General features: G+C 38.8%; 1 protein-coding gene across 6 annotated transcripts in view; it reads left to right on the top strand.

The window, feature by feature from the left end:
* KIF21B (kinesin family member 21B) overlaps positions 1 to 17,616 on the top strand; it is a 714,596-nt gene that overhangs the window by 195,034 nt on the left and 501,946 nt on the right. For all 6 annotated transcript variants that reach the window (XM_083173198.1, XM_083173196.1, XM_083173200.1 and 3 more), the window contains 2 exons: positions 15,742 to 15,922; positions 16,834 to 16,897. In XM_083173198.1, coding sequence (XP_083029324.1) covers positions 15,742 to 15,922; positions 16,834 to 16,897 — 245 coding nt within the window. The remainder of the gene's footprint in view (positions 1 to 15,741; positions 15,923 to 16,833; positions 16,898 to 17,616) is intronic.

The following is a 17,616-nucleotide window of genomic DNA, read 5'->3' on the forward strand; positions in this document are numbered from 1 at the left end:
GGGGATTGGAGACACAGATCCCAGGAGATCGGAGATGTAAACCCATACCATCTAGAAAGTCGGCTCCTGATTGGCCGCTAGGCGGCCAATAGAATCATTCTGAGGAGAGACGAAGAAGATGAAGGATATCTGCGTCTCTCCAATGTCCGAGCAGAACGGGTACCACTGCAGCCGGGAGAAGCGCGACTTGAAGAGAAGATGCCGGCTCGAAGAGAAGATGCAGGGATGGTCGCCAGAGGACCAGGTGAGTAGGATTTCCTTCCACAGGTACCCCTTTGGATTACTATGGATCCTGGACCCTGGACTCTTCAGCCCTGGAGCCCCGGACCCAGGACCACAGACCTACCTACGGGCTCAAGATAGGTTAAGTATCAGTATGTTTGTGCAATGCGTGTATTAAACTTTTATTTTTCTGGCTTGTCAGTGTGTTTATTTAACTATTTGTTGTACTGTGGAACTACAAGTGCCAGCGGGCCCTTTAATGCCAATGGTTGTGCCTGGGGCTGGTTCTTAAAGTACGGGGGACCCCTACTCATTTTGTCCCCCGTATTTTGGGAACCAGCACCGGACCTGGAGCCTGGGGCTGGTTTTAAAAAATCAGCGAAGCCCTATGTGTCGGGTTTCCTGATTTTTTTTTTTTTTTTTTTAATACCAGCCCCGGCTCTTTCAGCCTGGTGCTGGTTACGGCAGTGGGGGGGACCCCACGCCAATTTTTTTTTTTTTTTTTTTTTACTAAATACCGTTTCAGAGCCATTCCCACTGCCTAAAAAATGGCTCTGAAACGTGTAGGACTCTGCTTTTTAAACGTGTTGAAATACCGGTTAACTTTAACCGGTAAATCAACTCTGGCGCTTTCCCACTGCAGCCTTAAACGTTTAGGAAGGGGGGAAAAAATGGCAATATACCGTTTAAGACCTGCAGTGGGAAAGGGGCATTAGAGTTCCACCCAAGTTTTTTAAGTTTTCACGTGATTGTTTATTATGTTTATATTATCATCATTCACATACATATCACATTCTTCACACACCATATCACTGTAATTAATATCACTTTAACCCATTAACACTAATATAATATATGTATAGACCAAAACAGGAGAGGATTACATGATATAAGTGCATGGATATAACTCTGACTTTATTATACACCCAATAAGAATACAGGATAACATCCAATTATCATAGGATATACATTTGGAATAATGATAACCCATAAATAATAAAAGTGAAATGTAATATCCCAGATATGCATATATACTGTGATAATAATAGAATTGTTTATATGAGATATGAGATATGCAGATGCCGGGGCAAGGGCTAGAAACTGCATACTAATAAAAATACCTCAGTTTTGAAGTATTAATGCCCGATAATAACATGAGGCAAGACCCAATCCCCATAGAATATATACCTCTGAAAGCGGCAAACAAACAAATAATAAAGTTCACTGTAATCTATACCTTTATTTCATAAAATCACAAACGCCCATATTATGTATGCAGAGGCTGGGGTTGGGGTAGAAACTTACTGAAAATATTAATTTCCGGGTCTGAAAAAGTAGCGCGCGGGGATTGAATAGACAGGTCAGGTGATGCCAAGTGTCACCACCAATGTGACGATCAGAATAAGTCACATCGGCAACAACACAGGAAGTAAAGGGGATTCTATACACAACCATAACTATATTCTGTGAGGCGCCGATCACGTGACGCGGGGCGCCGGACACTTGACGAGGGACACCGGTCACGTGACGGCACCAAATCACCCCTACACATAAGAGTGCAATATACCTAATTAATGTGGGAATGAAAGGTGGAATAAGACATGTGACACACTGTGCTCTCATTGGTCCCTGAATACTGATAAATAAGGTCCAAGTAAGGCTATCTGGTTGGCCTTGAAAAAGCTGGCGAAACACTGCGTTGGCACATGTTCTGTCTAAAAGATGTCTATTAGCCTAAATGTTGTGAAGTTTGAAAAATGTTTTGCTAATATCTGATACTATAAAAAGAAGGGGTAGCATTTAACTTCACCCAGCCCAAACTCAGATAGAAAGTAGTGCACCATATATAAAGGAATAGCACACTGAAATAATATATGTGCAGTGACATAAGGAGAGTATTAGGATATCACTGTTTGTATGTACAGCTCTGATCATTTTTCATGTATATAAAATGACCAGAAGAGGGCGCCAATAGACCATATTTATGTCAATACAATTACACGGATCCGATATGATTTCCCGGCGGTCGGGATCCCGGCGGTCGGAATCCCGACACTGGAATCCCGAACGCCGAAATCCCGACAAGGGGGGGACATGGATCGCCCCCCCTTGCAGGCTCGCTGCGCTCGCCACGCAGCGGGCCCGGTGCCTCGCTACGCTCGGCACGCTATTTTATTCTCCCTCCAAGGGTGTCGTGGACACCCACGGAGGGAGAAAGTTTCGGGATTTCGGCGGTCGGGATTCCAGTGTCGGGATTCCGACCGCCGGGATCCCGACCGCCGGGAAATTAACCGCATCCCCATTACACTACGGCGCCCTATACAAACTACAATACATTGTAACATCTTGCCATTTCTGTGTCTTGTGTCGAATGTTTAACATTATTATACTATAAATTGAAACATTGCGACAACAAGCACATTGTGCCTTAAAAAAGGACTTAATATACCACTCTCCTGTGGCAATATCAGAGTCATAATTATAGATTATTACTAGTGGCAAACATATTTTCCTTCAGGGCTATACTGAATAGACATCTCTTTTGGACAGACGCTTGTGTAAACTTTTAAACACAATAATTTCCTCTCTTTACAATTTTCTGTTGTATGTGATTTTAACCCCTATAAAATTTCTGCTGTTTACATGAATTCCCATACTTTGACATAGGGAATATTAAAATTAATACTAATAAAAGTGATATTTTAAAATGACTAGTGCGTTCCCCCAAACAGCTCTTTTCCTCTTCTTCTTGTAAAATGTAACTACTGACTTTAGTAAGTCATATCTATAGGATTCCCTTAGTGGCCAAAAATGCATCCAGTTTTGATTTAAATTAATTAACAGTAGTTGCTGTAATCACCCTCACTTCTACCCATTAACTTGTTTGAAACGGGATAGCAATCACACATTAAGGGCCGTATTCAATGCGGCTGGTGATGTGGTTAAACGGCGGGGGCTGGCTGAATACAAGCGATCGGCCACTCACCCTATTCAACGTGCCTGGGAAATCCTCACTGTCAGAGGACAGCAAGGATTCCCCCAAACAACGAGGCTCACAGCTAATGCAGGGAGCCCACTGCATTTAGCCACGAGCTTCGCTGTTTAAGCAGCTGCATAAACAATTTCCCCCTCACTCCAAAAATCTAGCAAAGAGGAAATGGCGTATAGCCTATATATTCATATGTACACCCCTGTTAGGCAATAAGGCTGATATTAGGAGTTATATTTACTACCTCTAGATCAGGCATGTCCAAACTATGGCCCTCCAGCTGTTGTGAAACTACAAGTCCCTTAGTCCCATCATGCCATGCTACAGTTTTGCTATTAGGTAATGCTAAAACTATGGCAACGCATGCTGGGATGTGTAGTTTCACAACAGCTGGAGGGCCACAGTTTGGACATGTCTGCTCTAGATGATTTAGTAGTGGTGACAATTTCCCATTTTTCTCCTTGTGTGGTCGGAATTTGTACTGTAGATGTCAATAACACCAATTTTGTAGATTTTGTAAAATAGAGACATTGTCTGAGTATCTGTGTTCCCAAGCAAAGGAGGAATATGTATTGGGTGGAAGATGGAGTCTCCGTTTGTCCAGCATGCAAATGCAGCACAATTCTTTGGGGCTGGTTCAGACTTGGGGGTTATTCTGATATGCACTGCAGGTGGGGCTGATATAGCATGTCATATAGCAAACGGATATCTATATTGCAATGTAAAAATAAAGCAGCTAGTATTTACCCTGCACAGAAACAATAAAACACCCAAATCTAACTCTCTCTGCACATTTTACATCAGCCTCACCTGCAGTGATAGTTTTGTCCAGTAGAGAGTGATTGTGCCTTTCTTAGTGAAGCAGAATAACGCCCTTGGTTCCAGGATTAGAATAACAAGAGCATTTAAATATAAAAATATTCAAAAATGCGGAATAATCTGTTATCCAAAATGCTTCTGAGCATTTTGGATACGGGATACTCAACCTGTATATGATATAAGGTGCCCATACACTAGTCAGATTTATCTTCAGATCTGGCTGGTTGGAACAAAAACATGGTTATGGATGAGTGACAGTTTGTCAGTCAAGCAAATAGTCAACTGTCATTTGCTCTCATCCATAGCCATGTTTTTGTTCCAACCAGCCAGATCTGAAGATAAATCTGCGTGTGTATGGCCACCTTTATACTTATATATACATGTTCACTCAATTAAAGTGCTACTGTTTTCATTCACTGTATTCAGTAGTTCAGGGGTTCTGCTCTGTAAAGCAACATGTCGGGGGGGAATTTACTAAGAATACGAATTTTCTTATTTTTTTTTAAACTTCTTTTTATTAAGCACTTTTAAGTCAAACAGGAAATGTACATGTACAGAAATCATGTACAAACATGTACAAAAATCAGGGAACAAACCATGTAGGGGTTCCCCATATTTTTTAAAACCAGCTACAGGCCCAAAGGCCAGTCGTGGTTCCCAAAATACGGGGCTCAAAGAGCCAGTCCTGGTTTAAAAAAATCAGGGAACAAACCATGTAGGGGTTCCCCGTATTTTTTAAAACCAGCAACAGGCCCAAGGGCTAGTCCTGGTTCCCAAAATACGGGGGCTCAAAGAGCCAGTCCTGGTTTTAAAAAACGTAAAAAAGATCTTGTTCACGTGAGTGAACAGAAAAAGGCGCTGAAGGATAGGATGCTTTGCTAGCTGCTCACACCTTTAGGGGGGGTCAGTCCCCTGATAACAAATTGGAAAAAAAGAAAAAAGTGGTGGAGCGCTTAGATTTGGGTAGTAACACACATAGATCAAAACTGGGTATCACATAAATTTAAAAAGGGTATTTAATATACACAATATACTCACAGTAAAAAAGCACTTAAATAAAACAATATATACACAACTGCTGGCACTGGATTGAGTAGATTCCACTCGTTCACAATTATGCTCCCTTTTAACGGTTATAGACACATTACCCCTTTGGTTTGTAATCCGTTAAACTGGTATCAGGGTGTCCAATTAACTGCTGAAGTCCCAAGATGTTTTGCCTGGAAGGTGGTAACCGGTAGTCCTGAATGACCAGGTGGGTCTCCAATATGAGCAGATGGTGGTATCCCTTGTAATATTGTCCAGTGGATAAATATGGGGAGGTCCAAAACGATAGTAGAAGCGGGAGCTGGTTCAAGTGGAATATTATGATGTCCAGAGTCCAACAGTAGGTGAAGCCTGACGCGTTTCATTGTATACAAACAACTTTTTCAAAGGTCTATCACCATCAGTGAGATCAGGGTTTAAATACCCTATAAACAGGAAGTGCTATATGGTCACATGACACACTCATTTCATTACCCAGTTGATCAATTTCTACTTGGAAAAACATTAATACAATATATTTATTTATATAGTGTTGTTGTAACAAGATAGGAGGCAGTCCTAAACATAATTTCAATATAAATACAATGAAAAATATGTACAAAGAACATTCATTGTGCTCCATTTCCGGTTGCTGACACGCATACTGCGTGCAGCTTCCGGTATTTGGAACGCATATAAGCCCGAGAATACGGGGAGGATGTTCAGTTTATATAAACGGCTTTCCATTGGTGGTGATGCCTGTCACTATAATATGTTTGTGTGTCGGAATCTGGGTACGGAGGAGATGTGTACTTCCATACCCAGTTCGTGACATAGCTGTGATGCGTCACTTCCGACTTCCGGTTTCCGGAGTGAGACGCAAGCTAAATCTGCGTGTCACCATCTGTGTTCTGTTGCTATGGTAATGCAGCAGAGTCACATAACGTAGAATGGGTCTATTTAACAATGTTGTCAAACAGACGAATATATGTTTTATAGAGCGATTAATTAGTGCTATTATAATCCAATTCTAAATATACGGATGAATACAGATAAATAAAACACACATCTCTCATTAGACCCAGTGATGGATTATTTCTTAAAGGAAGGGAAGGATCTCTGCATAAATGAGGAGATGTCATTCCACAAATGCCATCCAAGATGAAATTGATCACTCTATGTGTGGATGAAAATCTCCAATAAATTGAATATTATACATAATGAGATGATAAATTGAATAAATACATGTACACAAGAATAAATAGGAAAAATATGCATAAAAATAATGGTTGTAATATTAATAATAATAATAATAATAATAATAATAATAATAGTAAAAGGTGTAGAGTACTTTGGGAGAAAAAAATGTGTGTGTGTATGTATATATATATATATATATATATATATATATATATATATATATATATAAATAACAAAATAAAAAAATTGTATTGATTGGGGCAATAGATTTGATAAAGTGAACATATATTTCTTGAACACTTTAGTACCAATAAATGTTAGCGCTTATATGGATATATAGTTGGGATATTTATTCAGACAAAAAGAAAATACAGGAGCACGCCCCAAAACATACTAAAAAGCACACAGGGAGAAAATCCTGAAAAAAAACGTTTTTTTAGACCATCCATCACACAGGAACACAGCGAGGGAAACCAGAAGGGACAGAGACACACTGAGGAATCCAAACAAAAAAAGAAGAAACTCAGATTTAGAGGAGGAAGAGGAGGTAGAAAGATTCAGCTCAAGAAATTAAAATTAAAAACAAAAAGTCAAATAAACACCAAAAACATCTTTAATCTATCGACTAGAATCCTCAATCAGGAAGAAATGCAAGTGTTGGAAAAAGGGTTGAAGTTTTCACCCTCCTCTCCCCCCAACCTTTTTTCTATTTGTAGAACTTAATCGCTATATACGCACACTATGCAGGCAAAAATACTTTGCGACTAAAAGAATTAAGAACAATGAGAAACTTCCAATTTTTCTTGACAAAAACGATGACCAAGCCCTACAGGAACTTGAAATCCTGTTAGAGGAAAATATATCTCCTACAGAAAATGATCTCATACAAAATATAGATAATGATAGGAGACAATTTAAAAGAAGATCTGAATTCTATCCAATTAGATCAAAAGGTACAGCCATAGAAACATTCTATAGAGCTACTATGGAAGATTTTAAAACTCTCTGTAAAGATAACCTTCAGAAACCAAACAATAAAAAAGATAATCTCAATAGCAAAGAAAAACGTGCGCTCAGAAACCTTCAGAAAGACCCCACAATAATGATAAAGGAAGCAGATAAAGGGGGGGGGGGTAGTAATTCAAAATATTACAGACTACTTGGAGGAAACAAAAAGACAATTGTCTAACATTAACCATTACATTAAACTAACAAAAGATCCTACATTAGAATTTAATGTTATGTTAAAACATCATTTAGATAAAGGTCTAGAGAATAAGATTATTTCCAAAGATGAATTTAATTTTATTTTTTCTACACACCCTATCACTCCCACGTATTATCATTTACCCAAAATTCACAAGTCACTCAATACACCCCCTGGACGCCCTATTATTTCTGGTATTCACTCCCTCACAGCCAATTTATCATCTTATGTTGATTCTTTTTTACAATCACGGGTGAAATCACTGAGGTCACACATCAAGGACACACAACATTTTTTTAAACTAATTCAAGACGTCAGGTGGAGGGAGAGCTATGCCTTCCTAACCCTTGACGTCTCCAGTCTATACACAAATATTCCACACAATTTAGGCCTAGAAGCCATATCTAATCATCTCAATAAGGATGGTGACCTCAGTGATCAGCACATCACATTTATTTTGGAATCCATACAATTTATTTTACAGCACAATTATTTTCTGTTTGATGACACACATTATTTACAGGTGATGGGAACGGCCATGGGGACCAGGTTCGCCCCCAGTTAAGCCAACCTCTACATGGGCATGGTCGAAGACCAGCTTGTGTGGGGTGGCGGACATGGGGCACACCTGGTACTCTATGGCCGTTATATAGATGATTTATTTTTTATTTGGGATGGGGATGCACAATCTGCACTTTCATTTGTCACTTTCATGAATTCAAACTTATTTAACCTTCAATTCACTCACACCTATCACCCCACTTTAATTAATTATTTAGATATATCTTTGGAGATCAGGAATAATCAAATTCATACTTCAAACTACAACAAGGAGGTCAATACGAACTCCTATTTGCACTTTAAGAGTGCATACTACCCCCCCTGGAAACAAAACATCCCCCGTGGACAATTCCTGTGATTGCGCAGGAATTGCTCGGATTTAGAGTCTTACAAAATACAAAGCAATAATATGGTTTCCTCCTTCTTAGAGAGAGGATATCCTAAACATCTAGTGGAAAAAGCCCAGAGGCCGAACTGAAAGAAAGAACAGATTTACTAGTTCCCAAAGAAAATATAAACAAAAATAAAAACAAATTCAATATGAAATACAAAGGCTTGACCGAATCAATTGAGAATGAGATGGAAATTCCATTCATCTCCACATTCAACAGTGGATCATTTCAAATTAAACAAATTGTAAACAAAAATTATAATCTCCTTAAATGTGATTCAGTATTAAACGACCTATTACCAAAGAAACCAAATTTTGTGTTCAAGAAAAATAAAACCATTAAAAATATATTGGCACCCAGTTTTTATAAGGGACAAGAACCCTTAAAAGAAACCAACTGGCTAGATTCTTCTGCCAGCAAGATCACAGGATGCTATAGGTGTAATAGCAATAGATGCATCACCTGTAAACATATTCAAAATAACAAAAAAACGATAACAACAGCAGATCAAAAAGAATATAAGATTAAATCATTTATCAATTGTAATACCTCCTTTGTGATCTACATGTTGACCTGCTCATGTAATTTGGTCTACATTGGGAGGACCACCAGAACGTTAAAAACTCGGTTCCTTGAACACAGGAGGAACATAATCAATAAAACTAATCACAGTATCCCTAAACATTACCAAGCACAGCATAATAGTGATCCGAAATGTCTACAGATTATAGGACTAGAACATGTAAAAAATACGAAAAGAGGGGGAGACCGTTTCAACACTCTTTCTAGACAGGAGGTTTATTGGATGCACGTAATGAACTCCATTTACCCTGAAGGTCTAAATGACCAAGTGGAACTCAATGTTTGTCTCTGATTAAATACTAATTGATTTGTTCCTTGCCTTTAAACATCCTCCTCCCTCTCCATCTTAACCTTCTTCACAAATCCCCTAATCAATACCTATTCAAATATCTGGAACACAATAAATATAATGAGCCTTAATTAGGCAAATATATTGTACAAGTGGGGTATCTTTATCTTAATTTTTATTTTTATATTTATTTATATATTTTTATTTATTTTTACCTTATATTCATTTTTTTTTATTTATACTTATTTTTATTTTCATTTTTATATTCATATTTATTTTTATTTTTATTTAATTACTATAATTAAATATGCCAACTATATATCCATATAAGCGCTAACATTTATTGGTACTAAAGTGTTCAAGAAATATATGTTCACTTTATCAAATCTATTGCCCCAATCAATACAATTTTTTTCGTTTGTTATATATATATATATATATATATATATAGTTAGAAATAACTCACAACAGCGGCACTCTTCAGGAACTTTTCAAAAGTGTATTCAAAACGAGCAAACCAACGTTTCGGGGACCGTAGTACCCCTTTGTCAAGGGGGTACTACGGTCCCCGAAACGTTGGTTTGCTCGTTTTGAATACACTTTTGAAAAGTTCCTGAAGAGTGCCGCTGTTGTGAGTTATTTCTAACTATCTTCTGCGTCCGGAAGGCACCCAGGCAGGTGTACCCCGTTGGGTGAGTGCCAGGCCGCCAAACAAGTATATATATATATATATATATATATATATATATATATATATATATATATATATATATATATACATATACATTTTTTTCTCCCAAAGTACTCTACGCCTTTTACTATTATCATTATTAATATTACAACCATTATTTTTATGCATATTTTTCCTATTTATTCTTGTGTACATGTATTTATTCAATTTATCATCTCATTATGTATAATATTCAATTTATTGGAGATTTTCATCCACACATAGAGTGATCAATTTCATCTTGGATGGCATTTGTGGAATGACATCTCATCATTTATGCAGAGATCCTTCCCATCCTTTGAGAAATAATCCATCACTGGGTCTAATGAGAGATGTGTGTTTTATTTATCTGTATTCATCCGTATATTTAGAATTGGATTATAATAGCACTAATTAATCGCTCTATAAAACATATATTCATCTGTTTGACAACATTGTTAAATAGACCCATTCTACGTTATGCGACTCTGCTGCATTACCATAGCAACAGAACACAGATGGTGACACGCAGATTTAGCTTGCGTCTCACTCCGGAAACCGGAAGTCGGAAGTGACGCATCACAGCTATGTCACGAACTGGGTATGGAAGTACACATCTCCTCCGTACCCAGATTCCGACACACAAACATATTATAGTGACAGGCATCGCCACCAATGGAAAGCCGTTTATATAAACGGAACATCCTCCCCGTATTCGCGGGCTTATATGCGTTCCAAATACCGGAAGCTGCACGCAGTATGCGTGTCAGCAACCGAAAATGGAGCACAATGAATGTTCTTTGTACATATTTTTCATTGTATTTATATTGAAATTATGTTTAGGACTGCCTCCTATCTTGTTACAACAACACTATATAAATAAATATATTGTATTAATGTTTTTCCAAGTAGAAATCGATCAACTGGGTAATGAATTGAGTGTGTCATGTGACCATGTAGCACATCCTGTTTATAGGGTATTTAAACCCTGATCTCACTGATGGTGATAGACCTTTGAAAAAGTTGTTTGTATACAACGAAACGCGTCAGTCTTCACCTACTGTTGGACTCTGGACATCATAATATTCCACTTGAACCTTTATTCATACATACATTTATACTGTATTTTTCAACACACCCTGTACGTTACCTTGTAATTTTTTTTTTTTTTTTGCTATGTACGGCGCTGCGGACACTTTGCGGCGCCTTATAAATAAACGTACTACTACTACTTGAACCAGCTCCCGCTTCTACTATCGTTTTGGACCTCCCCAATTTTATCCACTGGACAATATTACAAGGAATACCACCATCTGCTCATATTGGAGACCCACCTGGTCATTCAGGACTACCGGTTACCACCTTCCAGGCAAAACATCTTGGGACTTCAGCAGTTAATTGGACACCCTGATACCAGTTTAACGGATTACAAACCAAAGGGGTAATGTGTCTATAACCGTTAAAAGGGAGCATAATTGTGAACGAGTGGAATCTACTCAATCCAGTGCCAGCAGTTGTGTATATATTGTTTTAAGTGTTTTTTTACTGTGAGTATATTGTGTATATTAAATACCCTTTTTAAATTTATGTGATACCCAGTTGATCTATGTGTGTTACTACCCAAATCTAAGCGCTCCACCACTTTTTTCTTTTTTCCAACTGGTTTTAAAAAATCAGGTAACAAGCCATGTAGGAGTTCACCGTATTTCTTAAAAACAGAACCAGGCCCAAGGGCTAGTCCTGGTTTCCAAAATACAGGGGACAAAACAACTAGGGCTTCCCCGTATTTGGAGAACGAGCACCAGGCCCAACCAGCCAGCAGGGTAATGCCACAGCCGGTTGATACGTATTATATAAATATATGGGCTGTGGGTAGTGGGCTGAATGTGTAAAAAATAGAATAAACTATTGAGTTCTGCTATGGAACTTTGAGAATCACATGTCCCAGCATGCTGCCCATTAATGGTTTTGCTGGGACTGTTAATTCCACAGCAGAACCAATAGTTAAATAAATAGACACACACACCAGAAAAATAAAACTTTATTACATGCAAAGCCTACACATGCTGATACTTACCTATCTTTACACCGTAGGTAGGTCTACCTACATCCGTTCATCCAATGGTCCTGAAGAAATCCATAGGAGTATCTGTGGAAGGAAACCCTACTTATGGGGGTCCTCCAGCATGGATCACGTCCTCTTGGTTCCATGTAGCATCCACGGACTTGGCAAATAAAAACACGAGACACCCAGAACGGACTGACAGGAGGAGACGCAGGATTTGTTTACATCCTGTGGCTCCTCCCCCGAATACTTCCACTGGCCACCTAGCTGCGCCTGGTGGCCAATCAGGAGTTGCTAGGTGGCCAATAGCGGTATTTAGTAGGAGGAGCCACAAGATGTAAACACATCCCGCGTCTCCTCTTCACAGTCCGGCTATGGTGCCGTGTGTCTCGTTTTTTTTTATTTTGCCAAGTCCCCTGGATGCCTACATGGAACCAAGAGGATGAGATCTATGCCGGAGGACCCTGGTGAGTATGGTTTCCTTCCACAGATACCCATATTGGATTTCTTCAGGACCATCGAATGGACGGAGGTAGACCTACCCAAGTGTCAAAATAGATATGTATATGTATGAGTGGGCTCTGAATGTAATAAAGTTTTATTTTTCAGGTGTGTTTGTACTTTTAATTAACTATTGGTTCTTCTGTGGAACTAAGAGTCCCAGCAAGCCCATTAATGGGCTGCATGCTGGGACGTGTGGTTCTTCAAGTCCTAGTATGCAGAAAAGGCTTGTTGGACTCATAGTTCCACAGCAGAACCCAATGTTTATTCTAACTTATACACAAAGATCAGCCCGGTACCCACAGCTCAGGGGTATCAGGGATAGCCCCAGGCTTCAGCCTGGGCAGATAAGTCCTGGAGGGGGGACCCCTTCATTGAGGGGGTCCCCACTTCCCCAGGAACCCTGCCCAGGCTGAAAAGTCAGGGGGTAATGCTTTGGCCGCAGGACCTTACATAATAAGTATCCCCAGCTGTGGCATTACCCTGCTGGCTGGTTGGGCCTGGTGCTGGTTCACAAAATACGGGGGAACCCTAGTCAATTTGTCTCCCGTATTTTGGGAACCAGCACCGGCCCTTGGGCCTGGTGCTGCTTTTAAAAAATACAGGAAATCCTACACTACCAGGAAATCCTACCAGGAACTGGTTATGGCCGGGGGGGGATGATCTCCTGATGAAGAACAAATAAAGTTTGAAACGTAGAGTGATCCCTGCTATCTTGTGCATTTATTGGTGAGTGGCGCCACCTGGACTGCTTGGATTTGACTGATCAGTGCAGGCTAAAGCCAAATATGTATTTTACTGGCAATTAATGTCCATTTCCTTCTAATTGCTGGTAATTACCGGCGGTATTTTCAATACGGTCGCTTAGTAAATTAGGAATCACTTTTCCTAAGAATGGTGATTCCTATTCGTATTATTTGATAGCGTGTGCATTCGTATTTGTAAATACGAATACGCCATGAAAACAAATACAAATTGTTGTATTTTTGACATAGTAAATGCCAAAAATACGAATACGCCTAAAATATTCGTATTTTTTCAGATGTATTTGCCTAAGTACGTTCCCCCCGTTATGCGCAATATTTTGCTATTTATAAGTAAAATAAATGAACTGTGGATTTACATGATTTCAGCATGTTGTTATAAAACAGGGGTGGCCAAACCTTTCCTCAAGATCTACCAATAGTTCATAATTTTCAGGCAACCTGTGGATGATGGATCTATAGTAGGAATAAATGCAGCATGTTTGAAATTGTGGCAGAAAAGTTGTGTGTGAATCACTCAAGATTAGAGTATCACACAAGATCAGATATCAATACTAGTTACTAGGCCCCCTAAATTACTGTTAATGATATAACTCAGATAACATATTAAGGTATTCTTCTTGGTGCACCATACCCAGACAAATATTTTCATGTTTGAAAATGTGACAGTAGCTAATGACTTCTGCTGTGCAGCAGCTAGGTGATTTGGAAAACGTGGAAAGTTGGTAGATCTCGATGACCAGTTTGGCCAGTCTTTTTTGTAGAATAATTACAAATATAGTTAGTGTAACAAAAAATTAAATAAAATAAAATTGAACATATAATGAGTGAGCACCTGTGGATAAAAATGAGTTAACTTGAATGTTTACACTGCTTTTGGAGGTTTGAGTCCCCTTTCAAGCTCTCCCTGTCTTATCCTATCAGCCTGAGGCAGAGGTATTCCTCAGCCAGACTTGGCTGTCCACTTGTGTGTTCTTCTGGCGACTCTTGCAGTGGGTGGCGGCGGGCCGCGGCGGAGCCGGGTTGTGTAGCAGGAAGGGGGGCAGCTTGAAGTGTGACTGCCGGGGTAGATCTTCAATGCGTATTGTGCCTAATTGGCACTTTTTCAAGGATATCTAGCTTTAAAATTTAAACTTTATTTATACTTTAAAAAAGGAAGTTGGTCGCAAATCACTGGTTAGGTGCGATCCCTGGTTCTTGCTCGTTGCTCTGATAAATTGATAAATATGGTTCTCTAGATGAGGATACCCTTTTATGTGCAAGGTTTTGTGACTCCCCCCCCCCTTTTTTTTTTCTCTTTTCCCTTTCCTCCCTCTGATCTTTCTTTTTCTGTATTACCCCAATGCTATTGTATTACTGTTTGTTCGCTAACTCAATATAAAAACAAAAACCAACGACAGTGTATTTTATTTTTGTGCATTATACCATGCTATTCGTTTACACTAAACTGTCTGTAAAAGCACTGTCCAGTTATCTGACTCCTTTCATTGTATTGTTTGCCACTGCAAAAATAAAGAGTATAAAAAAAAAAGGAAGTTGGTCATTTGACATCACTTCTGGGTTTGAGAAAAAAAGCGGCAAGTACATGTTTTTCCAAGTTCAATGCTGTGCATAGGATCTATTTGATTTTTTTTTTTTGTTTCTTAAAATGAAGGTGTCACTCATTGTACATTTAAAAATGTAAAGAAAAAAAGGGGGATTTGGAAAATCTGAGCAGTGTTGGGAAATATGAAGTATATATATAAAAAAAGGGATATAGATAAATTAAATATACATCTTTATGTCTATAAAAATGCATTTAATTCTATGTCTATGTTTAGACCTGATGGATCCAGAGTGGTCAGTCCAAATATCCATTTTGTTTCTGATTTTTTAAATTATTATTTAATTAGGTCTCCTCCTTTCCAGTTATTTTCTACTTTTTGTATTATAAGGCATTTGAGGCCTTTCGGATTGCTGTTATGTTTTTCAAAGAAGTGATTTGATATACTGTGGGTTTTAAGTTCTCTTCTGATGTTGTATATGTACCCGGCAAATCTGATTTTTGCTCTTCTTTTTATCTGTCCAATATATTGTATGCCACAGGGACATTCAAGTGATAGATAACCGCTTCAGTTTCGCATGTTACATGATCTTTTATTTTGTACTCCTTTTTTGTTACATTTGATTTGAAGGTTGTATGGTTGTTTGACTGTAGTTTTTGCACATTTAACTGTTCTGGCAATTCTCACTCAATGCCCATTGTATGTTCCATTTTATTTTATTTGATTTTTTGCTCCACATTTTAGCACTCTTATTCAATTTTAAACCTTACCATATATAGAACTGCTTTGAAATAGCGTGGATTTCAACCATTATACTGCAATCTTTTTTTTGTAATTACAATACAAAAAAATGTAATGCATATTTCCTCAGGGTCTCCGCGTACCTGGTTCTGATGCTCTTAGTGATATGTGTGAAGAATTATCTATGTTGCGCAGTGAAAATTCATCGTTACGGCTACGTGTTACTGCTTTGCAAGAAGCCATTCGAGCCATTAATGCCCGCGTCACCCGTATGGCTGGACAAGAGGCTGCTCGACTTTTACAAAGAGCTGGTGAGATGTACAGTAATCTGTTGTTGTTGTTTTAACTGTTAAGGTGCATACACACTGGGCATTTTTGCCCAGCGTGTATGCATGATGATGGTGAAATTGGCTGGGATGAAAATCATTCAGTGCATACACACTGAGCACTTTTCACCTATCTAAGCCATTTTCCAGTGGATGGGTGGCTTTCAATAGCAGGACGCTAGGGAAAGCTGTCCACCCTGTCGCTCATCTGCTGGTGATACCAGCAGATGAGTGGCAGCAGCCGACGATGATGTGGGATCGTGCATCAGTGCTCACTGCTCATTGCCGGGCCATACACACTGGGTGGCTATTGAGCTTGCAAGCAGCTCAAATGGCAAAACTGAGCTGCTTTTAGCTCAAAATAACCAATGTATGGGCCTTTAGTGGTGATAAAAACATGTTCCTTCCCCACTCTGGGCCAAAGAAGTGTCTGTAAGGCTACATGATAATAGCACATTCAAATATAACTAAATTGAGAGCCAGCATACCAGGATTCTCCCATAGATCCTGCTTGTGGCACTGGGGTCAGCATGCCTTCTAAATGCAGGTTCCCTCAATACCGTGATATAATACAGATGGAGTCATTGTTAACGCCGGTGCCCCGAGACGTCTTGTCTCCACACCAATCGACAGGACAGGGACGTGCGAGAATCTCACATGCCGCAAAGATGAGTGCACAAAGATGAGCGTGCAAAGATGAGCACGGCTCCATCTGTATTCTTGTAATTAGCTAAATAATATTATTCCAGGCATCTTATGATATTGTCCTTTGCAATTCTCTTCAGTTTGCATTTTTACTCAGTTTCCATTTTTTTATTTTTGCCATCATTTAAGTCAGTGTCGCTCTGTTATTAAACCCATATTTTACCATCCTCTCCTGTCTTTTCCTATACCAGGTGACAGCAATGAGGAGATACAAGCTCTTATACAGAACTATATTCATGAGATAGAAGAACTGAGGTAAGTATACTACATAATATACTGTACATCTTAATTTCTGCACAACATTACATGGGATACATTACCCGTGCCCTCTAAATTTAGATTTCTATATCACCTTTGAATGCATTTTAAGTTAAAAAATCAATGTTTCATGGTTATTAAATGTTTGGTCTTAAATGGAGATATACAGTAGCTATAAAGTTTGCCTGGAGAATCTCAAGTTATGTTGCACATCCAGTATTTGTTTAGAAACCATTTTATATTGAACGGAATATACAATATGTTCAATTCTAAAAGGATTAAAAATGATAATTAGAAATGTAAAAAGTATAAAACCAAATATACAAATGAAACAGCAGTATGTCCAGAAGAAAAAAAAAATGTTAAGCTGGGTACACATTAGACAACGATACAATATAGCTAACGATTCCCCTTGAACTGCCTGGAACTACTTGACAAATTATATAGTGCATGTACATTTATACAATATTATTAACAATATCATTCAGTGGCCACATCCAGGAGCATGCAGTTGTAGACAATATAGTCAGGATTTTACTGCACATACAGACAACAGAGGGAGTCAGAAACAACCTGCATACTGGCTTACACATTGGCCAGTATGCATGAGTAAAACTAGGAAAGGTATGGTCTCTTCCTGCTTATCTCCCATAAGGATGCACAAAACGCCTTCCTTAGGTCTTAGGGAGAATTTTGGCTCCTCTTATTTGTTTAAA

The sequence above is a fragment of the Crinia signifera genome, chromosome 2 (assembly GCF_055691185.1).
Source record: "Crinia signifera chromosome 2, ASM5569118v1, whole genome shotgun sequence".
In the NCBI taxonomy this organism is placed as follows: Eukaryota; Metazoa; Chordata; class Amphibia; order Anura; family Myobatrachidae; genus Crinia; species Crinia signifera.